Below are 25,920 nucleotides of genomic sequence, written 5' to 3'. Positions count from 1 at the left end.
ACTCTTCATTGATGTCATAATATTAACAGCGATGATTACAATATTTTCACAGCCTGTAAGTAGTATCTCCATATGCTGGCCTCAAATTGCACTCTGTAGACATTTTGCATTGAGTGTCTCTTCGGTCCCTAACGCATTCCTTTTTACCTTGTGTGCTTTTTTGCCAATCAAGTTCCCTTCCTTCAACTTATCTGCCAAGCTTCTACATTCTTTTTTGTCTCACTCACTCACTGTATTGTTATTGTATTATTATTTATTATTATTATTATTATCATTATTATTATTATTATTTCTGGGCTCAGCTCGTGTCGGCCTATGAAATATCCTTAAGTTCATTATTTCTAGGTAAAATAATCCTAAAATTACCAGAGAAAAAAAATAAAATCAAGAAAATGTCAGTTAAACTGACTCGCTCACTCTATAAAAGAAGTGTCGGTATGGGAATAGGGGCGAGTGAGATCACTAACGACGAATCATTTACCATTTAGACCTTCCATCATAAAATCCCCCACCTGAGAGAGCTGATACTAAAGGGCGATGCGTCCGCTACTACTACTACCACTGACGCCAAGCGGAGAGCAGCGCCTCTAGCGGTCATCCTTAATTATTAGCTCGACAACGCTAGTTGTAACTTTTTTGACTCGTGTTGTTTTTGCTTCTTGGGATTTATCCTTTTCAACGATGGAAACGTGCTGCTATTGCTTCGGCTAAAGTTAAGTGCCTCATAAGTAATAACTTTTGTATTTCAGTCTTCCAGGGACCAGTATTTTCCGTTTTTAGGTCATATACGGTCTCGCCCGGTTGACTCGTGGCGGCCATGAGCCGCCTCGTGTTGTTAAGATTTCCCGGTCTTCCATACTGGGACATCTTATGCTTATGGGCTCTATTTTACGTTCATCGTTTTATTACATCGTATTTTAGATTTAGGACACAGCCCATCCCTTTTACCTTTTATCTCTTAGTTTGGTATTTAGGGCTATACTGTGTTTTTCTCGCCCAGCATCCAGCTCTTTGCTCTTCATCGGCTACTGCTGGCTCCGAGTAGTCGACTGCTCTTCGGATCAGTTCGCCTCCTCCTGGGCTTCTTTCTCTTTTACTCAAGTGTCTCTTCTATCTTTTTACGAAGGATTTTTGTTATTTATCAGTGTTATTTAGGGTGTTAGGCTAGCCTAGGTGCCTTGTACCATGTGTTGGTACAGTTTGGTTCACGTGGCCCCTCTGTGGTTGTGTTGCTATAGCGTCCTAGGCTACCTACGATCACGTGTCCCATTAGGCACCTTACCCTTCCCCCTTCCCTTCCATGCGGTAGGGAGGGGTCTGGTGGATCTGCTCGGTTGTCATGACAACCACCGTAGCCTACCTCCCTCTCCCTCCAAGGGGGCCAGAGGAGCTCCGTACCAGCTGGGGCCCAGGGTGACCACTTGTCTCGGGTACCGGGTTACCCGACGGGTAGTAGTAGGGAAGGGGGGGTAGGCCACCCGCCCTCTCTCTCTCGCCCGCCACGTTCATGCCGGGATTCCCTCCTTTCCCCTATTCCCAACCCTTCCCCTACCGTAACGGACGGAGCCCCCGCTGAAGCCGGGAGCCCCAGCGGGCGGGGTGGGAATTACTAGTGGTCTATATTGCTTGCCTACTATATCCTGGTTTTTGCTATCGGAGGAGAGCTTGCTCCTCACCCGCACTCCTCTAGTAGTCGAAAAGAGTCATATCTTATTCTATAAGGATATACCCTTACTGATACGGTGATTTATTGGTTTAATTATAGTTTTACGTACTATCTCCGTCGTTCTCCGTCGTGGTTTCGTGGGCTCCTCACCACTCCTGGTTGGAACTTTTCTCCTGTCTCCGGCGTAAGCTGCAGACCCCAACCAACCGCCTATCTAACCACCACGTATTGCGGCGGGGAGCACTAGTTTTAATCTACTTACATACTCCGGCATGCAGCGGAGTCTATGTTAGGCTGTAAGTGTGTACCTGATACTTATGTATCCCTCCACTTACAGGCTACCAACTGCCAAGATCCAGGCTGTAACGCTGTACTGTATGACCCCTGTGCCCATGAGGAATGCAGGACCCACGCCCCGTGTGCCACTACCCCCACAACGGGATGATTGTTTGGCACCCTGAGGCATGACCATCTGCTATGACCTCGTGAGTCAGCTTTTTGGGTGGGGTAAGTAAACTTCTGGACATATTTTCCTGTTATCAATGATTTACCCTTAGTTTTAAGCTCCTTTAAACCGTATCTCCGCCGTTAGAAGCTTCATATCGCCTTCTTTTTCAGGCTGCCGCCGTGAAAGAAGTCGCCCTAGCAACCCTGAAAGCTTGGGTAGGCGGCTTCGGCAAAAACGCCGCCAAGGGCCAGCCTTACATTTTGGATAAGAAGCTGGCCATTCAGATCTTCCCCGGAGGCAAGGCGACGGGGTACGTGGACCCCATCTCAGCAGCCCCACTCATAGCTTCCATCCAGCAGGAGGTGCAGCAGGCGTTTGGGTCCGTTTTGACACAGGAGCCTGTTCCAGACGTCGCTAACCTGCATCTTAATCTTGAGCCAATCCAATGGCGGTAGGTGCGGAGAATTTGTTGGTTGAGGTAGGTGTTTCGGGGGCGCTCAAGGTCTACCCTTGAGCGCTCCTGGATCTTCTTCCCCGTGTTCCTTCTTCTTCTTCTTTTCAAGGCTTCACGGGATCTGAGATCCCTTCGCGTTCACCCGCTCTCTCTTTTCAAGGCTTCAAGGGATCTGAGATCCCTTCGGCGTTCACCCGCTCTCTCTGTACCCGCCCCGAAGGTGAAGGACAGAGAGAACAGAAGACCCTCCATAAGACGACTTCCAAGAAGTCGTCGTCTTCTTTCGGCTAGGAAGTCTACGACATCCTACCGCCGACGCGGTGAAGGCTAAGCCTAGCTCTTCTCACTCAAAGAGCTCAAGAAGCAAGGCTTCTAAGGAGAAGGCCCGCGCTCCGGCCGAGCCAGTGCCTTCTCCGGCATCCACCGGATCCACTGGGGCCGGTTTACTCCTGTGGGGGTGGGGTGGCGGGAACCTAGTGCTTTTTGATCCCACCACCTTCTCAGCAGGAGTTTTGCAACAAGTGGGAGAGATGGTTGGCTCTCGGTACGAGATTGAGCAAATGTTTGCTCAACTTTCTAGTACCATCAACCAATCTGGTCAATCAATACAAGACCTCTCTAACCATGTTAGGGAGCATGATGACCGTTTCGCTGGCCTCACTCAGGCCCCTCAAGCGAACTCCCTTGTGGCAGGTACTGGCAGGTATTGGTCACTCCAGCTTACCTCCTTATGAATCCTACCAGCCTTCTCTATGGATAACCCTTGGAGGTGGCAGCTTATGCCCCCTTCGAAGGATGCATGATTTCCATTCCGGAGTGTGGAACAAGAAGGATTGAGGACTTCGAGTTCTACCCCCCCGGACTGACTCAGCCTTTTCATAGGGTATGCTAGACTGACGGTGGACAGCTCTCAATAGGAAGATAAAATCTCTAGAGAGACTGTGCTTTATAGTAGGGATCACACACAAAAGGGAAATGGGTCACTGCCTGGAGGATTGGGATTGTACCAATACCAAACTCCAGCATTCAAGAGCCCCTTCACTATCTTTGCCACGGGAGGAGGGAGGCTTCTCTTCCGTTCGCAACTAAGATAGTAGAAGCGACTCTCCAAGCAGTCCTTAAAGACGAGCCCATGCCACAATTGAGAGAGGCGGAATCAACATCTCCGCTCTTTCCTTCCTTCGGAGAATTGTGGGAGAACCTGCCTGCCACTTTCTCAGTAGGTAAGTTGAAACCAGGCTGTGCAATGGACCAGTTTGGCGAGAAGCTCCCGAGACTGCCTGATAGCCTTATTCAGGCAGAATTCGACGCCCGTACGAGATTTGGGAGATCACTTAACTCCCTTGATCATCACGGAGATGGCTGCTCTTTCCTATGCTACTGAACCACTTTTTAAAATACTGGCTAAAGAAATCCCAGCTCCAGTCGGTTCAAGCTGATGCCTTCGACTTCTTCGGCTAGAAGGAATTGTCGAAAGCATGTATTGCAGGAGGCAACTATTAGGCACGAGCCTAATAGGCTTCTAGCTTCCAGCATGTAGCGGACCTCTTCCCAGAAGCTTCTGTGAATGAGGTGCATCACGAGGCTGCTAGGCTTAAACCAGAGCCTTAGCCCAGCGGTGGGGTATCTCTTCCAAAAGGAAGCAAGAGAGCGCCCCTGCTGCTGGTAAAGAAATTGAAGAAAACTGGTAGGGAGGTTCCAACCATACCAGAAACAGCAGCAACAATAGCACTTCGTCCAAGCTGTCCCAGTTACACAAACAGGGGCAGCCTTCAACTTCTAAGCAGACACAACCCATTCTCCTGTTGTCTCCTCAGAACCAGCCCTCGACCTCATACACCGTCTCGCCAACCTTCAACAGGTTCTCTAGGGGAAGCAGAGCGAGGGGTCACTTTCGCCAACGAGGTACAGGAAGAGCTGCAAGAGGCAAGCACTTCAGAGGAGCGGGAGGTCAACCCGCTCAACAACAGTGAGCTCCCCAGGTAGGAGGGAGGCTGTTCCTCTTCCGTCACAGGTGGGGGTTCAGCAAATGGGCACAGAGCATCGTGTCCAAAGGATTGGGTTGGAGTTGGATCAAAGATTCTCCTCCAAACAAGTCATTCTATCAGATACCATCAAAGGAGTTGACAGATTATGCGGAGGAAACTCCTTCAGAAAGGAGCTATTGCGAGAGTCAAGCATCTAAAATTTCAAGGTCGCTTGTTCAGCGTGCCAAAGAAAGGCTCAAAAACAAAAAGAAGGTAATCTTAGACTTGTCAAAGCTAAACTCTTTCATTCGTCGCGACAAGTCCAAAAAATGCTGACCATCTCGCAGGTACGGACCTTACTTCCCCATGGGGCCGTCACCACCTCTATCGATCTTACAGACGCATACTATCATATCCTATAGCCAGACACTTCCGTCCATTCCTAGGCTTCAAACTAGGGAAATCAGAGGTTCTCCTTCAAAGTGATGCCCTTCGGTCTGAATGTAGCCCCCAGGGTATTCACGAAAATAGCAGAAGTAGTAGTTCAACAATTGAGAACACAAGGGATAATGGTAGTAACGTACCTCGACGATTGGTTAATCTGGGCACCAACTGTCGAGGAATGTCTCAAAGCCACAAAGAAGGTAGTGCAATTCCTGGAACATCTGGGGTTCCAGATAAACAAAACGAAATCCAGACTCACTCCGGAGTCTCGTTTTCAGTGGCTAGGAATCCAATGGGATTTATCCTCCCACAATCTGTCAATTCCGGTGGTCAAAAGGAAGAAATAGCCAAGTCTGTGAGGCAATTTCTCAAAAGCAAACAAGCTTCAAGGAGAAACCAGGAAAGAATCCTAGGTTCCCTTCAGTTTGCCTCAGTGACGGGACATATTTCTGAAAGCAAGACTGAAAGATATAAATCGAGTTTGGCGGTCAAGAGCAAACGCCAAATCTCGGGACAAGTTGTCAGTGATCCCACAGATCCTTGCAACCAGCTCCGTCCATGGACAAAAGTGAAGAATCTTGCCAAACCATGGATACCCCTTCAATATCCTCTTTCCGGTGTTAACCAATGTTCACACGGATTGCCTCCCTGTCCGGTTTGGGGTTGGGGGGGATATTTCTCAATTCAAGCAAGTTCAGGGGACTTGGTCGTTTCAATTCCGCCAGCTTCCACATAAACGTTCTGGAAGCAATGGCAGTATTTCTTACCCTGAAGAGACTCCTTCCCCAAAGAAGTCTCATCTAAGACTAGTTTTGGACAGTGCAGTGGTAGTGCATTGCATCAACAGGAGGAGGGGGGTCCAAATCCAAAACACGTGAATCATGTCATGATAAGCCATCTTTGCTCTAGCAGACAAGCCACAAAATGGCATCTATCTGCCACCACTTGGCAGGGTAAGAAATGATAGCGGACGCACTGTTTCCCGGGTCAGTCCCTCTGGAGTCAGAATGGTCCCTAGACGAACAGGTCATTCAGTGGATATGCCAGAGAGTCCCAGGTCTCCAAGTAGATCTCTTTCGCCTCACAAGCGAACCACAAGCTCCCCTTGCTATGTGGCCCCCAACCTGGACCCTCTGGCTTATGCCACGGACGCTCTGTCGTTGGACTGGAATCAATGGAAGAAAATCTATGTATTTCCTCCAGTGAATCTTCTTTTTGAAAGTTCTGAGCAAGCTGAGGACTTTCAAGGGACTAGTAGCTCTGATTGGCTCCAGATTGGCCAAAAAGGCAACTGGATTCCTCTGCTTCTGGAGTTGGGTCTCCGACCTCAACGGATTCCCAATCCCAAGCTGTCGCAACCAGTACAAATGAGGACTGTGTTCGCTTCCTCAGGAATTCTTCAGACCCTAACTTTATGGACTTCATGAAGTTTGGCGCTAAAAAAGATGCTAACATTGATCCACAAAACATCCTCTTTCTGGAATCAGATAAAAGGGAGTCAACTATTAGACAATATGACTCAGCTGTTAAAGTTAGCATCCTTCCTGAAAGAATTCAAACACTACAACCATGACAGTTAACTTAAGCTATTTCCTTTTTTCAGATCCTTGTTTTGAAAAAGGCTTAGCAGCTAGCACTATTACTACTAATAAATCGGCTTTGAAGAAAATCTTTCAGTTGGGTTTTCAAATAGACTTAACAGAATCTTACTTTACGTCTATTCCCAAAGCCTGTGCTAGACTAGACCTTCTCAAAGGCCTACTTCAGTTTTCATGGTTCTTAAATGATGTCCTCAAACTAGCCTCAGATACTGACAACTCGTCTTGCACATTCATAATGCTACTTAGAAAGACGTTATTTTTATTAAGCCTGGCTTCAGGAGCCAGAATTTCAGAACTGTCGGCTCTATCCAGAGATGCGGTCATGTAGAATTTCTCCCCTCAGGAGAAGTTTCTACTTTCTCCGGATCGCAGCTTTTTAGCTAAAAACGAGGATCCCCTTGCAAGGTGGGCCCTTTGGAAAGTCATCCCACTTCGGCAAGATCCTTCTCTTTGCCCAGTATCAACTTTAAGAGCCTTTTCTATTCTCGTTCATCCTCCAGATCCTCAGGGTCCTCTCTTTATGAGAGAAAAAAGGTGGCACCTTATCAGTGAAAGGAATTAGGCAACAGATCCTTTTACTTCATTAAACAAGCCAACCCTTGAATCATTTCCAAAAGCACATGATATCAGAGGAGTAGCTACCTCAATTAATTATTTCCAACTATGAATTTGAGGATCTTAAAAAGTATTACTGGATGGAAATCACCGACAGTCTTTAAACGTCATTACCTGAAATCCTTGGAATCTTTAAAATTTTCAGCAGTAGCAGCGGGAAACATAGTTTCTCCTGATGCTTCACAGTAGTGTTGTAGTATAAGATCCAGGTCTCCTCTACCTACTTCGTCCAACATGCCTCACCCTACTGCTATGCTCTTCGTGATACTCTAGCCTTAGCCACTAGGATCTTATTGGTGGACTGCCCCTTATTTTTTTGCTAGGGGCACCCACATTGTATGCATATAATGTGCTTCAGTGTTTCTACCCTTATTTTTATGCTAGGGTAGAACCACAATGAGTTTGTATATTTTGTAAATAATAATTAATTTAGTGAATCATTATATACTGTTTCTAATTACCATTATTCTATTTATGTGCTACCATTGTCTTAGTATAAGCTATTTTAAGTACTTTATGTTAATATGGTATAATTGACCTACCATTATTTAGTATAATCTAATTTTAAGTACTTTTTGTTTAGTATGCTGTAATGAGTCTTGATTCACTTATATATATATCATTCTTTTTACTATTTTGTTTCATTTTGTCCTTTTATTTCCATCTTGTCTGTTTCTCTGGTACTATTTCATAGGCCGACACGAGCTGAGCCCAGAAAAGGGATTTTGACAAAGGAAAAAATCTATTTCTGAGTGATGATTGGCTCGTGTCGCCCTATGAAACCCACCCACCTGTTCTTTTCTTTACCCACCCTGCAGGACAAGATGTACATCTATTAAGGATGACCGCTAGAGGCGCTGCTCTCCGCTTGGCGTCAGTGGTAGTAGTAGTAGCGGACGCATCGCCCTTTAGTATCAGCTCTCTCAGGTGGGGGATTTTATGATGGAAGGTCTAAATGGTAAAATGACTCGTGGTAGTGATCTCACTCGCCCCTATTCCCATACCGACACTTCTTTATAGAGTGAGTGAGTCAGTTTAACTGACATTTTCTTGATTTTATTTTTTTCTTCTGGTAATTTTAGGATTATTTTACCTAGAAATAATGAACTTAAGGATATTTCATAGGGCGACACGAGCCAATCACCCAGAAATAGATTTTTCCTTCGTCAAAATCCTTTATTATTATTATTATTATTATTATTATTATTTTTATTTTTTTTTGCTCTATTCACAGTCTCCAATTCGACTGGGTGGTATTTATAGTGTGGGTTCCGGGTTGCATCCTGCCTCCTTAGGAGTCCATCACTTTTCTTACTATGTGCGCCGTTTCTAGGATCACACTCTTCTGCATGAGTCCTGGAGCTACTTCAGCGTCTAGTTTTTCTAGATTCCTTTTCAGGGATCTTGGGATTGTGCCTAGTGCTCCTATGATTATGGGTACGATTTCCACTGGCATATCCCATATTCTTATTTCTATTTTCAGATCTTGATACTTATCCATTTTTTTCCCCTCTCTTTTCTCTTCAACTCTGGTGTCCCATGGTATTGCGACATCAATGAGTGATACTTTTCTTCTTGACTTTGTCAATCAACATCACGTCTGGTCTATTTGCACGTATCACCCTATCTGTTCTGATACCATAAGTCCAGAGGATCTTTGTTGCCTGATCGTTTTCTATCACTCCCTCAGGTTTGGTGCTCGAACCACTTATTACTGCAAGGTAACTGATGTATCTTGCACAGGCTCCAGTGGAGGGCTTTTGCCACTGAATCATGCCTCTTTTGTACTGGTTCTGTGCAAGTGCCGGGCATTCGCTTGCTATGTGGTTTTATGGGTTTCATTTTTTGTATTGCACTTCCTACATATGGGAGAGATGTTATTCCATCTATCGTTTCTTTGAACATATCTGGTTCTTAGGGCCTGATCTTGTGCCGCTGTTATATCATTCCTTCATTTCCTTCTTTAGCTCTCCCTCTGTAGCCATTGCCATGTGTCATCGCTGTCTAGTTCTTTAGTCTGTCTCATGTATTGTCCGTGCATTGGTTTGTTGTGCCAGTCCTCTGTTCTGTCTGTCATTCTCCTGTCTGATATTTCTGGGTCTTTGTCTACTTTTATTAGTCCTCTTCTCCATGCACTCTTTAGCCACTCGTCTTCACCGGTTTTCAGATAGTATTGCTCCAGTGCTCTGTTTCTCGATGTTGACGCAGTCTCTATACTTAGTAGTCCTCTCCCTCCTTCCTTTCGTGTTATGTATAGTCTGTCCGTATTTGCTCTTGGTGTAGTGCTTTGTGTATTGTCATGTGTTTCCTGGTTTTCTGATCTTTGCTGCGGAGTTCTGCCTTCATCCATTCCACTATTCCTGCGCTGTATCTGATTACTGGCACTGCCCATGTGTTTATGGCTTTTATCATTATTTCCGGCGTTGAGTTTTGACTTAAGTATCGCCTTGAGTCTCTGCATATATTTCTTTCCTGATCGTGTCCCTTCATCTCTTGGTGTTTTATATCCCCTCCTTCCATTATTCCCAGGTATTTGTATCCTGTCTCATCTATGTGTTTGATGTTGCTCCCATCTGGTAGCTTTATCCCTTCAGTTTCTCGTTACTTTGCCTTTTTGTATGTTGACTAAGTTGCATTTTTTTTTTTCTATTCCAAACTCCATCCTGATGTCCCCAGATACAATCCTTACAGTCTGGATTAGGGTATCTATTTCCTTAATGCTCTTACCATACAGCTTTGATGTCGTCCATGAACATCAGATGGTTGATTCTGTTGCCTCTTTTCTTGAGTTGGTACCCAGCATCCATCTTCTATAGTACTTTTGTCATGGGGAATCATGGCTACTACGAAAGAGTAGTGGGGACAGTGAGTCACCCTGGAAGATCCTTCTCCTGATATTAACCTCTGTTAGTCTTATTCCAGAGCTTGTAAGTATTGTATTCCAGTTGCGCATTGTATTTTTGAGAAGCTGATGGTGTCTCCCCCATATATTTTCAGGCTTATTTAATTAGCCATGTGTGTGGTATCATGTCGAAGGCTTTCTTATAGTCTATCCATGCCATGCTTAGGTTGGTTTTCCTTCTCCTTACTGTTCTTCTTACCATTTTGTCTATCAGGAACTGGTCTTTTTGTGCCCCTACACTTCCTTCTGCAGCCTTTCTTGTTTGGTGGGGATGGTGTTTGTCTCCTCTTGGTAATTGTATAGCCTTTCACTGATGATACCTATGTTATAACTTCCACATTATTGGTAGGCAGGTGATAGGCCTGTAGTTACTGGCTATTTCCCTTACTCTTGTCTTTTTGTACTAAGATGTTCTTCCTGTGGTCATCCATTTGGGTGCATGGTGATTTGAGATACAATGCTGGAGTAGTCCTGCTATTCGTGGGTGTAGGGCCTTGAAGTTTTTTGAGCCAGTATCCATGGACTTCAATCAGGACCTGGGGCTTTCCAGTTTGGCATTTTCTTTAGTTGGTGTCTGACTGTGTCTGCTCGTTGATCTCTGTGAATCTTTGTTTTATTCTCCGTTTCTTCTTCCTTGACTTCCTGGAGCCATGTTGCCTGTTTTTTGTGTGATACCGGATTGCTCTATATGTTTTCCCAGAGTCTCTTACTTTTGTTCGGCTTTCAGGAATTTCTGGGTGGTTGTCTTCCCCTCTTAGTTGGCTGTATAGTCTTTCTGGTTGTTTCCGAATAGTTTGTTCTGTTGGTATCCCTTATTTCCTGTTCATGTACCATTGGGATCTTATGTGCTTTGGCCTTAAGCCTCTGTTTTATGTTTTACCTCTTCTATTGTGTTGTTTAGTCCCCTCTCTTGTACTTTGTATTTCTCGTTGAGTTCCTCCCTTGTTTTCTTGCTTTCTTAGCCTTTTTTCTGCCATCTCTTTCAGTTTACTCAAGTCAGATCTCATCACCATGATTTTGCTTTTCCAGGCGCCTTTTCCAAGGAGGTTGCTGTTTTGTTTCTGTTGGGTTGGTTGTGCTGGTGTTGTTGGTGTTTTGAATCCCCATCAGTTTGCTTATAATCTTGCTCCTGCATATGCCAAGTTATTTGTTTTCTGTGATACTGGTGGTGTGTAATATGCCCATTATTTCATGACCTCACTTGTTTTCTCTCTTAATTTCTTTGGGTGTTGTAGCTTTCATGGAGGGGATCTTTTGTTCTCTCTGTATCTGGCTCCATCCTTCTAATCTTTTCTACCCATTCCATTGTCTAATCTCTAGCCATTCCGTCCTCTCTGTTACTTCGTCGGTGTTTCTTCGTGTCGTTGTTTTGATACCTCATCATCCCTGTCGTCTTCTGTGGCATCGTCTCTCAGTTCGCTTTGTGTAATTCGTTGTCGTGTGACATTTCCCTCTCCAGTTCTTCTCTTTCTGTTGTGGAGAGCCAGTTCTTTTTCTTTACGTTCCTTATTCTTGTCTGCCAGCCTCTCGCTGTTGTTTGGGGGGTGTTATTCCTCTCATTCCAGATGTTGACCAACCTTCTTCTATATCCTCTCTCCGTCGGGTTGCTTCTGATGTAACATCTCCATATTTCCTTATTTTCTTCTCTTGTCCATTCTCCTTTTTGCTTCTGTAGCTTCCAATCTCAGGCTGTTGATTTATTATTATTATTATTATTATTATTATTATTATTATTATTATTATTATTATTATTGTTGTTGTTGTTATTAGCATCATCATCATCATTGCAGTTGAATATCAGCTGCATTTTGTATGTACAAGATTGTCAGCAGGTGGCTGACTGTATGCTGATGACTGATTGGCTGAGGAGGAGTGCATGCTGTTGATTGATTGGTGAGATTTCCTCGCAGGTCAAAAATCTGAGTTTGAGGGTTTCTCTGCCGCAGCCTTGCTGAGGTGGGGGCCTGTGTATGATGTCACTATCTGATATGACAAGTATTATGATTGGTTGCTGGGCAGCTCACAGAATCCTATGTTTTATGGTAGGGAATGTCACTTCTTGTAGTGTTGTTCCTGTCTATGTGCAATAGGTCACCTAATGCTTGTGGGCAGAAGAGGGTCTGCTATTTATATATATTGTTATTATTGTCATTATTATTATTATTATTACTCTAAGGTGGGGGGATGTGTTGGATGGCTCAGCACCATAGGAGAGGAGGGCCAGTAAGGCTGTGTATAGGAACTCACTCAGAGAAGGGGTTGATTTGTAAGGTTAGGGGAGCTTGGGAGAAGTTTTCCTGACTGAGATGAGTGGGAATGCAGTGTTGGATGGGTAAAGAGGGCTAGGTAGACATCTGACATGCAAGAGCTTGTTTTGTTTTGTTTTAGGCTTATCATTTTTTTATATTTTACACTACAGTTGACCCCCACATATTTACAGTTCAGGATGCATGGCTCCATCTATTTGCAGATTTTTATGTAGAAATTATCCTTGAATTATCTGCAAAAAAATTGATATTTCAGGACCTCCCACCAGGTACATCCTGGGCTAGAATAACATCATCGCTGACCAGCTAAGTAAGGCAGATCAAATAGTAGGAAGTGAGGGTTCCTACACCAAGGCGTGGCCAAATCCATCTTGGAACTGTGGCAGTGACCAACAACCAATCTGTTCCTCCACTGCAAGGAGTACCTAGCCCATCTGTACTGGCCTCCAGTCCCCAACCAGAGGATGGTGCTTCAGGACTCCTTCCAACACTCATGGGACAACATGGATGTGTATACCCTCTGGCCATTTACCCAGATTGGGAAGGTCTTCAACAGTTTCTTCATTTCCCAGGGACTCGGGATAATGTCGATAGCACCTGTGTGGCCTTAGGTGGTTTGGTATGCAGACTTACTCACCTCCTAGTTGGTATTCTAAGACAACATCCCGAAGCCCATGACCTTTTGGTTCACGAGCACAATGGGCGGTACCTCTTGCTTCATAGTTGAAGACTATCCAGCAGTTCATGTGAAAGAGACTTTTTAGAGCTGTCAGCTAAAGCAGTCCTTGATGCCCTATGGCCCTCATCTACCAAAGTGTACCAGGGTAAATGGATATTCCATCAACTGTAGGCATTACTTAAGGTTCTTTGCAGAATGCCTTTGGCCCCTAGCTGCAATTTCTTTTGTTCTTTTTACTCTGCCTCTTGATATTCTCTTTCCATCTTACTTTCCACCCCCATAACAATTGATTTATGGTGCAGTTGCGAGGTTTTCCTCCTGTTACATCTTTCAAACTTTTTACTGTTATATTCTATATTCTCTTTCAAATGCCTGGGAATACACTGCCATCATCAAACACTATGAGAAGAGGTCGCCCCCTCCCCAACAGAGTTAAGGTCTCCTTGGGTAGTTATCAAGGTCCTCTCCTTCCTGAGGAGAACTCCATTTGAACCTTTCAAGAAAGCATTGGATAGGGATCTGATGCTAAAAAATCTTATTCCTCCTCTCCCTTGTTATGTTGGCTAAGAGAGTGGAAGATCTACAATCCTGTTGTATCACACAAGGTGGGGTGGCCCTCTCCCTCTAGAATTAGTTCTGGACTTTGTGGCTAAGACCCAGAATCCCACTGTGTCCGACCTAAATGTTGAACATTTCTCTATCCATTTGATAAAAGACTTTGTAGTGGCTGATAAGGATGAGATGAGTCTTTGCCCAGTCAGAGCCCTTAGGCACTACCTGAAGTGTACGGCTCCTCACAGACCTGCCTGCAAAAGGTTCTTCATAACTATGTACAGGGTTTGAGAAGGGGAGATCTCCAAGAACACCATCTCTTTTGGGTGGAGAGAGAAGTCAAAGTCAGGCCATATGCTGCCACAGAAGAGCAAACAAACTTCCCCACCAAGAGTTAAAACCCATGGCATATGGCATAGGCCCCTCAGTTGCATACAGGAAGACCATTCTGTCCAGCAGCTCCTAAAGGTGGGAATGTGAAAGAGGCAGTTAACCTTCACATTTTTCTACATACGGGACTTGGCCCACCACAAGCCCTTGGATACATTCACCATGGGCCCAGTAGTAGCAGCCTAGCAGGTGGTATAATGGCAGCAAACCTCTAGGGGTAGGTTCTGCCAACAAGATCATCCATCACACACACACACGCACACATGCCCAAAGAAGGGTTGGTGAGTACAGGTGAGGGCCACCCAAGTTCATTTTCCACAGTGACCTAGAGATAGCATAAGAATTACTGGTAGAACAGCACTTGCAGTCAGCATAGGAAGTACTGGTAGAGCAGCACTTGCAATCCTGGGCATGCCTACCTTGATTCACAAAATAGGCAAACTGACCCAACTAAGGTCACAGGTGACTCATGTGCATATCTGTTAGGGATGTTTTGTCATTCAAGTCAGCAGACGCTTTGTGCTGAGTACTCCATCTATGAAAAATGTAGGTTCTTACCCTTGGGAAAATACAAAATGAACTTTGACTTTGACTTTGTATGCTAATTTCATTCCAATTGGCACCATTGAGGGACATTGTCCTTTGCCAATCTTTCATTTGCCTTATAACCTCTTTTGAGATTACATCTGTCACTGGTCCTTCCACTCTTCCACTGTCCTCGCCATCCCCAAATGCCCTCTTTAGTTTTCTGTTTGAAAAGTTGTTATAATAATCATAACATTTCATTTTGTCATAGATTGTACAAAGATAATTCTTTATCATTGACGATGCCTGACTGACCTAGATCTTGTATTTGCTTTCTCTTTGAGTTTGATATTTTGTAAATATCCATTTACAGGATATATTTATAATTGTATCATCCATTTACAGGATATTTATAATATTCTGTATCCTTTTTAATGAAATGTTTAGTGTATTAAACTTTGTATGGTTCTGTGGATATATATCCAGAGTACCACAGATGCAGTGTTGTATGGATATGTTTGTTATTTGTACAATATACATGTGTGGTACACATGGGCTTCCAATGAAAGGTGGTACAGTGGTCCAACCGTATTTGTGGGGGATGTGTACCAGACCCTCCATGAATAGATAGAACCCGTGAATAGTTGGAACCTCTATAAAAATGCTTTAAACCTCCTATTTTGGTAGTTAAAACTCAAGAAAAACCCACTAAGAATTTTTATACCTGGTTTTTAAATAGTTTTATCACAAAAAGTGCATTTTATGATGAAATTGACAAAGAAAAAAAACACGAATTTGTGGATATTTCTCATAGAAAAATATACTGTGAATAGCCAAATTTTCTGCGAATAATGTGGGGTATGTTCCTGAGAGAAATCCACTAATGTGTGAGTCCGTGAATCCGGAGAACGCGAATACAGGGGATCCACTGTATTGCATTTAGATGTTTTTTAGTTTGTGGTTTGTTAGTTGTTCGTAATTATGTTCTGGGAAATATCAAGTTGTTTAAGCATACAATTTAAATGAAATGATCTTATCTTGTTATTTAACAAAACTTAATAGTATCAGGGAAAGGACTGATCCCATTCAATACATACTAATCAAAGTCTTATGTACACAATGGTACAGTACTACTGCCTTTACCTTAGGAATTAATGATGTAACATAAGTTAAACTAAAAGAATGGAAAATATACTACTTTTGTGCTATGGTATTGTTGGATTAGACAAGATTTACAGTTTGTGTTGTTGTGGTAATTTGTAGAATAGATAAGATAATGAGAAACTACTTTGCAACTCTCTTATTTTTAGCTGCTGGATGTAAGAGTTCTTAATTGTTTAATTGCTCCCACCAGTACATGATTAGTTTTTTACACATTTTTGAAATTAGAATGCGTTTGAAGTTCCCATCAAGTTATGGACAGTAATGGGGCTGATAGTGCCATTGATCTTGAATGAATGGAATGAAAGGCACATTTTTTTTTTTATATTCCTAACAGGTTGAATGGGAAGGTGATGCAATAGAATTGAAGGATTGCCTCTTTTGTTCTCACCATTCTGCTTCCTTAAAGAAAAAGCTGGAGCACATGAGCAATCAGCATTCCTTCTTTATACCTGACCTGGAGTATTGCACTGATGTAGTGGGGTTGTTAACTTATCTTGGAGAAAAGGTATTTATAGAGAATTTACTCATTTTTTTATGTAACTGTTGCACAGATGCAAGAGATTCATGCTTCTAAATAAATTCTTGTGTTTTTAATTGTATAGTCTCAAATTATTACTTAGCTTTTGGTAAAGATGAAAAGTTAACTCAGTGTTATTGAGGGCTTTGATATGTAAAATCAGTGTTGTTCTGAAGATATATAGATTGTAATTTTGAAGTTCAGAAATTTGATTTTTTTAATTTAATAAATAATTATGTTACTTTTTGATATCTTAGAATGTATATGCATAACTTATTATTCTGTATTGACATTAATGAAAAGCTTTCATGTAACAGATTGGTTGTGGGTATGAATGCATAGCTTGTAGTTGGGTTGGAAATCGCTGTCCTACTTTGGATGCAGTTCAGAAACATATGAAGGATAAAAGTCACTGCTTTATGAATATAGAAGGAGATAAGATATTGGAGTATGAAGATTTTTATGATTATTCATCCACATACCCAGATGCAGGTCAGTGTTAAGTATTTAATTTGTATGCTTAGAGAAAGAAATTAGATAAATTCATGAAATATTTTCACTCAGAAATACAGATGCTATTTGCTGAAGGAAGAGTTACTATATACGACCAGCATTGCTGTTGTGTCATGTGCTTTGCTTTGCAAAGAATTGCAAAATAAAATGTGTTGTCCGACTTAGCAAAATCCCATATCTTGAGAACTGATTAAAAAAATTTTTGTCCTGTAAGTGAAATGAAGTTAATACACCTATAGATGGCAAATCTTTCTGTCAGCATTTGTATCTGTAGAATATTTTCTTTTGTGTACCAATGTTGAATATGTTTTTATGATGTAATGCCAAAAATTCTATTAACAGAACTTCATTCAATGTTACAGTCTAGGTATATGTACACTTGTTATAATTTCAGGAATTTAAGTAAGGGTTCTAATGATGATAATAGGGAGGAAATTAAATAATGATTCTAATGATTTAAATATTCCCTTGAGCATCCATTTGAATATTGAATTATTTATGATGAATCTTACCCACTATTAAAGTTAGTTATATCTCCGTGCTGATTAGGCAAGTCAGCATTCAAACAAAAAATCGAATGGCTGCCTGGATGACTGTCTAGTTTACCTGTTCTCCACCAGGTGTGTTTCGAATGTTTTAGTTCTTGTCAGAATTCTCCTTGCTGCCATTGCGGTTAGGTGATTGTTGGTAATCTACAAAGTTTGGCTGTTTAACACCTGTTTACGGTATGGTAATTTAATTTTCCTAGGATATCTTCCACCAGAAGCAAAACTAAATAACATCAGGCTATGTAAGAACAATTTTGGTGTAACCAGGATGTTGAAATTGGAAGTTGATTGACATTCAGTTTGTACTTGCAAGGGTACAGAATGTGATCTTGGAACTACTAGATGTGAAGAATATAGGGAATTATCCTGAGAAATGTATGCCTGAATATGTCAGATACAGGAAAGACAGGAAACTAATATTATTGTGAAAGCAATTAGTTAGGTCAGGACTTAATCCTGTCAGTTCAATCCTAGTTAGTGTCCCTTCATCTGCAGCTATCCCTACTCAGACTAGGCATTTTGACTTCCTTTGTAGCTCCGCCTTCTGCTCCCCATTTGGTTCAGGAAAAGCGTAACGAGAAGTTAAAACATAACATTAAACCTATTTTTTGTTCTAATACAAGTTGAACTGAGTTCGTGACGGGAACATTCGAATCCCTCCATAGCGCTCGCCCTTTTTCGCATTCCCTGTTAGAAGTAAGGTGTTGGTGCCCAAGCCTAGGACTGCCCTGCAACAGTTGGTAATGTCCGCTGCCAGGGAACCAGGTTGGTTCTCAGGATAATGGGGTTCTGTGCCCCCCAACACCTACTTCTCCCTTTTCATGGTCTGAATCTCGTTTAAAGCGTTCGCCTAAGGACCGTTAAAGCGTTCGCCTAAGGACTTAAAGCGTTCGTATAAGGGCCGTTTTGGTAAGCGTTAATCCTCGCTCTGTAGGCACATTTTGCCGTCATCAACACCAAGTTTGAGGTGTTAGTATGCATAGGATTATTAATATATAATATAGGTATAGACAATTTTATTGAGATGATAATGTATCTGTTGCGAGTTTTACACATTTAAATATGTCGGTTCTCCTATTAAAGAGCATTTCGGTTGACTGTTTATCTCTTGCATGTTTTGGTTATTCTACATTCTTGTCTGCTAGCATATTCCTCTTTCTTTGTAGTGCTTGTTTGTTTTGCTTGCTTTCTCTTTGGCTATCAGCAAATCTCTTACTACTGCCTCAATTAATATTTCTCTTTCAAGTCTACACTGTCTGTGTCTGTAGTATCTACAGTTCTCTCCAAGTTAGATATTATACTAGTTTCAGAGCTTTCTAACAACATTTCACGTATGAATGTTTCAAGTATGTACGTTCGCTTTCAGACGAGATGGGAGAGTTGTTGTAGCTCCTCTCCCACTGCCTTCTAATTTTTCCCATGTTCTTGCGCCTTGTTTTCTTTCCCTCAGTTGACTTGGGCAGGCGTAGTTGAGTCGTACAGACTTGACAAGAGTCCTGAGCCAACTTAAACTGTCTTCCTTTCATCGAGTCGTGGTGGATGCGCTACAGCACTCCGCTGCTGTTACCACTTATCGACAAGTGTCGCTTTCTGTCGCCAAGGGTTGCAAAGAAAGAGCAATCCTTTAAGCTTTATTGTTTACCTCCTGTTGGCAGCTGTCTCCTTCCTGTCGTCGCTGGCAGAAGAAGAGTTTGAAATGGGAGTTGGAGGAGGAAGGAACTCGTTCGAACTGGTCTGCGTTTGTTGCAACATTACGCTTTGCTGTGTCCTCATTTTGTTCAGGAAAGAGGCCACATAATTTGGCACCCTCTAAATATTGGAAAGAGAACCAACACTTTCTCCTATTAGAGAACATTTCGTATTTTCTCGTACTTGGACGCACAAATCTCCCTTTAGATCTGCCTTGGCTTGTCATCTCGTCTCTTATAAAGTCGCGGAGAGCAGAAGACTGACTCATGCAACACAAATGCTTATTAGCACTTATGAATTCGAGACTGACAGACATGCTGATGGAGTTTCAATCTAGCTTGTGAGTTGTTACTTTTTACTCAGTAGCTACACTGTCACGTCTCTGCGGCAGCTGTGAATAGTGGAGGCGCCAACTCAGTGAGTTTGTAAAGCCAGCTTTCAGGGTTTGTCTCCAGCAGGAGTTTAGCGAGGAAGACAAGTAACTCAATTCTGATGCTGCAGGGTAATGTCCTCAAGCTTATACTCACTTGGTTTGGAAGAAGTGAGAACACTTTCGCTTCCTGTCTGATTATGCAGATCGGGTTTTTTAAAGGCGATAAGAGAGTATCTATTGATAGTCTTGTTTTTTTATATAACCTTTCCGGGATAAGTTGTGGACCCCCTCGGTTCCTGGGACATAGACAGTCGCACCATCCTAACATGCATGGAGAGACTTGGGACCAGTACCTTACATGGTGGAGACGGTGAAGGGCAGCTGTGATTCTTTCTTGGTTGTCCTCCACTTGGTTTTTGGTTTTTAAATCTTCCGCCCTCTTAATAGGCTTCCTTTGTCTTCTTGAGCAGAAAATCTCTATAAGTCCCCCTCTCCTTTTTAAGTAGGAAAAGTGTAGGCTATAAAGGGGAATTGAATATGGTCCCCATTAAGATAGTTTCCTTTGGGAAAAGTTCCTTAAGTAATTGGAGATATTCATGGATATTTTGAGACTTAATTATAAGAAATATCTGCCCACATACTTTTTGGTTTTCTAGCATGGTTTCAGTGCCTTTCCAAAGATCGGTCAGACTTGTTTGGAGTACACATGCAGAACGTATTTCCACTTACCAATACATCCTCAGTCCATGCAAGTCCTTCAAGATGTTTTTTATTTTTCAAAGATGTTTCGACGTCTGTTTCCGGCGCAAGTGGCAGCCCCTATAATAGATGCCATCCGGGTGGAGATGGTGCCCCTTCCGGAGAACCAGGAGGACTTGATGGCAGGGGAAGTGGCTGCCATCAGCATCCACACTGAACCATGGCCATTGGGGACGAGGTAAGTGGGGAGGTAAGTGAGGCAGGGAGTTTCCTTAGTCCTACTCCTTCTTCTCTTTCTTTCTGGGCTTCTCTAAGCCACCCCTACTCGGGAAGGATCGCTTTCAGTCATTCCGAAGATCAAAAACTATGAAAAAATCCCTGCCAAAGGGATCAAAAACCAGCTCCGTCAATGGCGACCAAGTCATCTCCGGCCCCACGACCGTCGACTTCATCAGCTAAGTCGCCTGCTGCCAAGGATTCTCTCCCCTCCAAAGGGTCGAGAGCCAAGTCCGCCAAGTCCAAGGCAACGGAGTCTGGCTTCGATCACAAGACGCTCTCTAACCTTCTATTATCGAAGAATTAGGGAAGCAGTAGATGAGAGGTTTGAGTCGTTACGACTCGCCCTCCGACTCTGACGTCTTCGGCCAGGCGATAACATCTTTGGTGGCCGAGAGGATCAAGCCCTTGGAAGATATGATGTCCGGATTTTTCCACTCAGGATCCCCGGCACTGGCTATGTCAGTGGCCGGATGCGTCAAAGCTACCACCATTCCATAAAGAACAACCCCCCGTGGCGGTTAGCTTTACAATGCCCCATTTTCGGATGGGAAGCTAACAATTGAAGGGTGCGTAACCCGTCTGTTGGAGGACTTTGAGCTCTTCCTGCCGGGTCTCCGATTTCCCTTTCCCGGATTTGTCAGACTAGTGGAACACGCACTAGTTAGGGTAGACAAGGTCCCAAAGGAGACAGTGATCTTCCTAGGGACCAAGCCCAAGCTGTTTGGGCACCGCACCCTCCACCAACTGGGACTGCGTCAACACCAGGTTGACGCCACACAAAGGTACCTTTACCATGTTTGAGACCCCAGTCCAGGTTCCGTTGCCCTGTACAGACTAAGGTAGTGGAACTAACTTTGCAAGCAGTAGCAGAGAACAAACCCCTACCGGTACTAAAAGAGACAGAGGCTACCTCTCTTCTCTTCTCAGCAAGTAGGGAACTCTGGAACGAAGCCCCGGCCACGCTTACTTCAGGTAAACTTGATCCGGATTGTGCTTCTACTTTGTTCTCCAAGAAGCTGCCTAAAATTCCGGACCATTTTATTAAGCCGGAATTTGAGGCAAAGACAAGACTGGCACGATCTATCAACTCTGTCACTACGGCAGAGTTACTAGCTACCACCTATCAAGATGAACAAGTGTTCCAGGTTATGACAAAGTCTACTACAGACTTTTCAGTCAGACCTCTACGACTTTGGGATGGCAAGGCGGGCTTGCAGGAAGTATGTCCTGGCAGAGGCCTCCATAAGGCATGAGCCTAATAGGCTAATTAAATTGTCAATCTGGGGAGAAAAACTTTTCCCACAAGAAGAGGTTGACAACGTCTCTCACGAAGCATCCAGAGCCAACCAGAGCCTACGGGTTAGGTGGGGACTCCCCTTCAAGCGGAAGTTTGAGACCCCCAGACATCAAGCCAGACCCAAGAAACGCCCAAGGAGATTCAATCCTTACAAGGCCTCCCGTCCGCAAACAGTCATTCAAGCGGTTCCGGTCCCTCAAGTAGGTAAGCCTTTGACATCGAAGGCTCAGCCACAGCAGCAGTTTGTCTTACTGCAAAGGCCGCCGGCCAAACAACCTTCAACCTCCACAGCTATTATAACCTCCCCAGCCTTTAACCCCGCCTACAAAGCTAGAGATTCATTTCGCAGCTACAGCAGGCATGCGGGTAGTAGCAGGGCCAGAGGTGGCTCCCAGCTACGAGGCGGGCCAAGGATTAGAGGTTTCCGAGGAGGTAGAGGTTACAGACTGGCAACCAACGAATGAGAGCCGGCAGGTACGAGGGAGATTGTATCTCTTCCGGGACCATTGGACCTTCAGTCCATGGGCCCACAGTATAGTCTCCAAAGGTCTGGGGTGGAAATGGAAGAAAGGACCCCCTTGGCCAATAAAATTTTATCAGATTCCAACGGCGGACCTGTTGGAGTATACCCAAAGATCTCCTAACAGAAAGCAGGCCTATAAAAGAGTGAAAGGGCTAAAATTCCAAGGACGTCTGTTCAGTGTCCCAAAGAAGGACTCAGACAAAAGAAGAGTGATTCTGGACTTGTCGCGTCTCAACTCATACATTCTTTGCGATAAGTTCCGCATGTTGACGTCTCGCAGGTGCGGACCTTACTTCCCGTGGGGCCGTCACCACCTCTATAGATCCTACAGACGCTTACTATCATGTTCCAATAGCAAGGAACTTCTCTCCGTACCTAGGCTTCAGGCTAGGAAACAAGGCTTACTCATTCAGTCATGCCGTTCGGGCTCAACATTGCGCCCAGGATATTCACCAAACTAGGAGAGACGATAGTCCAAGAACTGAGAACTCAAGGGGTTATGTTAGTAGCCTATCTAGACGACTGGCTCATTTGGGCAGCCAGCGTCGAAGAGTGCCGCAAATCGACAGCCAAAGTGATAGAATTCTTAAGATTTCTGGGCTTCCAGATAAACAAGGAGAAATCTCGGCTGGTTCCGGCTTCCCGCTTCCAAATGGTTGGGAATCCAATGGGACCTAATAAGACACAAGCTATCTCTTCTTCCACCCAAAAAGGCCAAAGAGATAGCACGGCTACCAATCAGTTCCTCGAGAACAAAAAGGTGTCTCGGCGTACCTAAGAGAGAATCCTATTAAAAGTTAGATTAAAGGACATCAATCGAGTCTGGAGAAGAGAGCCAACATCAGTCTCAGGGACAAGGTTTCAGTGATTCCACCCATTTTGACAAAAAGGCTTCGTCCATGGACGAAACACAGAAATCTAGCCAAGTCAGTACCACTGCAATTCCCCCCACCGTCTCTGATCATCCACACAGACGTGTCACTGAGTGGCTGGGGAGGACATTCACAATACAAAAAAGTACAGGGAACATGGTCGGACATGTTCTGCCAGTTCCACATCAATGTTCTAGAAGCCATGGCAGTTTTCCTGACTTTAAAACGACTAACTCCGGCAAGGAACAGTCATGTAAGGATAGTCTCGGACAGCCTAGTAGTGGTACATTGCATAAACAGAGGAGGCTCAAGGACAAGCAATCTAAATCACATGCTAATTGCAATATTTTTCATTGGCAGCGAAAATCATTGGCACCTTTCAGCAACCGACCTGGCAGGAGTGAAGAATGTTATTGCAGACGCACTTTCCAGGAGGAACAACCCTGATGGAGTCGGGATGCCTGGTCCCCTGGACAAGAAGTCAATTCCGGTGGATTTGCAATCAAATCCCGGACCTTCAAGTAGACCTATTCGCTACAGAATCTAACCACAAACTACCGTGTTATGTGGCACCCAACCTGGACCCTCTAGCTTGCGTCACAGATGCGATGTCCATAGATTGGAACAATTGGCAGAAGATTTATCTATTTCCACTGGTGAATCTTCTGATGAAGGTCCTGCACAAGCTACAATCTTTCACAGGACAAATAGCATTAGTGGCACCCAACTGGCCGAAGAACAATTGGTTTCTGCTTTTTCTAGAGTTGAAGCTCCGACCCAAACGGATCCCTCGTCCGGAACTGACACAGATAGTATAAACTCAGACTGTGTCAGCTTCCTCAAGAATTCTGAATGCCCTAACTTTACTGGACTTCATGAAGTTTGCCTGCCCAAAAAGGACGCTAAGTATCGATCCACTTAACATTTTATTTATAGAATCAGATAAAGAGAATCAATGCTCAGGCAATATGAATTCAGCAGTCAAAAAGTTGGCTAAGTTTCTAAAAGACTCAGCTGCTCATAAAATGACCATGAATCTGGCAATTTCATTCTTTAGAACTCTATTTGAGAAAGGCCTAGCTGCTAGTACCATTACAACAATCAAGTCAGCCTAAAGAAGATTTTTCAGGTTGGCTTTAATATTAACTTTGTGCCCGCTTGAGACCAATAGACCGCCTTCATACGGTCTCTTGGTTTTTGAACGACATACTCAAATTAGCCTCAGACACCAATAATGAGTCATGCTCCTATATAACTCTGCTTAGAAAAACACTATTCCTAATGGCTATGGCCTCAGGTGCCAGAATATCTGAACTCTCGGCTCTCTCTAGGAATCCAGACCATATAGATTTCCTCCCGTCGGGTGAAGTATTACTATCCCCAGATTGGAGGTTCTTGGCTAAAAATGAGGACCCACAAAACAGATGGGCTCCATGGAAAATCATCCCTCTGACGCAGGACACTTCATTGTGCCCTGTCACTACCCTTGAATCCTTCTTAGCCAGAACATCCGAAAAATCTTCAGGCCACCTTTTCATTAGAGAGAAAGGTGGTAACGATTTCTCTTAAGGTATTAGACAACAAATACTCTACTTTATTAAACAGGCCAATCCGGATTCAGTCCCACACGTCCATGATATCCGAGCAGTGGCTACCTCTGTTTAATTATTTCACAATATGAATTTCGAAGACCTGAAGAGTATACAGGTTGGAAATCTCCAGCAGTTTTTAAGCGCCACTATCTCAAGGAGAACTTAGAAGCCTTTTAAATTCCCAAGCAATCGCTGCAGGGGAGCATAGTCTCACCCCTGAATAATGAATTCTGTCAATCCTCTCCTTACCCTTTATCTCTTTTTTTCCTTAATACTCTCTCCCTCCTGCCTGCCTCGCTCGTATTCCCCACCGAACCTCTCTCCACTGGGTCGTGAGGGTTTGGGCGTTATCCTGCCACTGGAACATGTATATATAATGTTGGGGGCATGTTTATTGTATGGACCTGTCTGTACATACCCTCCTATTTTTGCTCTGGATACCATACTTAAGTGTATTATATTGGCATGTTGTTACTAGTTCTAAGTCATAATTTAAGTCTTAGTGTAATTAGCAAATAAGTAAATTTATTTTTAAATGAACCTTAGGTTTCATTAACTCCTCCTTTATAGACTTGTTTGGTATACGGTAAGCTTGGATGGGAATTCTCTTGATACCTTTTCACCGGCGAACACAGATCAAACCCAGAAAAGGGATTTTGACGAAGGAAAAATCTATTTCTGGGGGAAGACCTGTGTCGCCCGGTGAACTCATCCCTTCTAATTAACTTCCCCACCTTAACCAATCCAAGCCAGGGTGTCTAATCCAGGAATGCAGATGGCGCTCGAGTCGGGCCAGAAGTAGCGGGAGCGAGGGGGAAAGAGTGGCCTTTGTGACGGCTCTCTCCATGAGAGGGATTTTGAAAGGAAAGGAATCTTCTAATTGCCAGAAGACCTGTGAATAGTGGCTTCCACTCGCCTTGTACTTTATACCCAACACCCCTTGGGTGCTTGCGCGAGGGTAGTAACCTCAGCATACCATGCTAGCTCTTTTCTCTGGTATATTTAGAATCTATTTATACTTAGAAAAGTGAGCTACATGAACTTTTCACAGAAAAAGTGCTACAGGAACTTTCACTGGGCGACACAGGTCTTTCCCCAGAAATAGATTTTCCTTTGACAAAAATCCCTTTAGTATTCTTCTTGCATTTTAATACAGGCAGTCCCCGGGTTACGACGGTCTCGGCTTACGACGTTCCGAGGTTACGATGCTTTTCAATTATATTCATCAGACATTATTTACAGGGTTACAACGCATGTTCCAGGGTTACGACGCCTACAACGCTCATCTGGCTGATGAAATATGACACCAAAAATGCAAAATAATCAATATTTGAAGGTTTTTTT

At 43.6% G+C, this 25,920-nt stretch overlaps 1 protein-coding gene across 1 annotated transcript in view; it reads left to right on the top strand.

Moving 5' to 3' along the window:
- LOC135213642 (cytoplasmic 60S subunit biogenesis factor ZNF622-like) overlaps positions 1–25,920 on the top strand; it is a gene marked incomplete in the record, with an annotated part of 424,578 nt that overhangs the window by 192,038 nt on the left and 206,620 nt on the right. The window contains 2 exon segments of the mRNA XM_064247682.1: positions 16,009–16,179; positions 16,509–16,683. Of these exon segments, the coding sequence (XP_064103752.1) occupies positions 16,009–16,179; positions 16,509–16,683 (346 nt within the window).

The sequence above is a fragment of the Macrobrachium nipponense genome, chromosome 43 (genome assembly GCF_015104395.2).
Source record: "Macrobrachium nipponense isolate FS-2020 chromosome 43, ASM1510439v2, whole genome shotgun sequence".
Taxonomy (NCBI): Eukaryota; Metazoa; Arthropoda; class Malacostraca; order Decapoda; family Palaemonidae; genus Macrobrachium; species Macrobrachium nipponense.
This window is presented reverse-complemented; position numbering and strand designations above follow the sequence as displayed.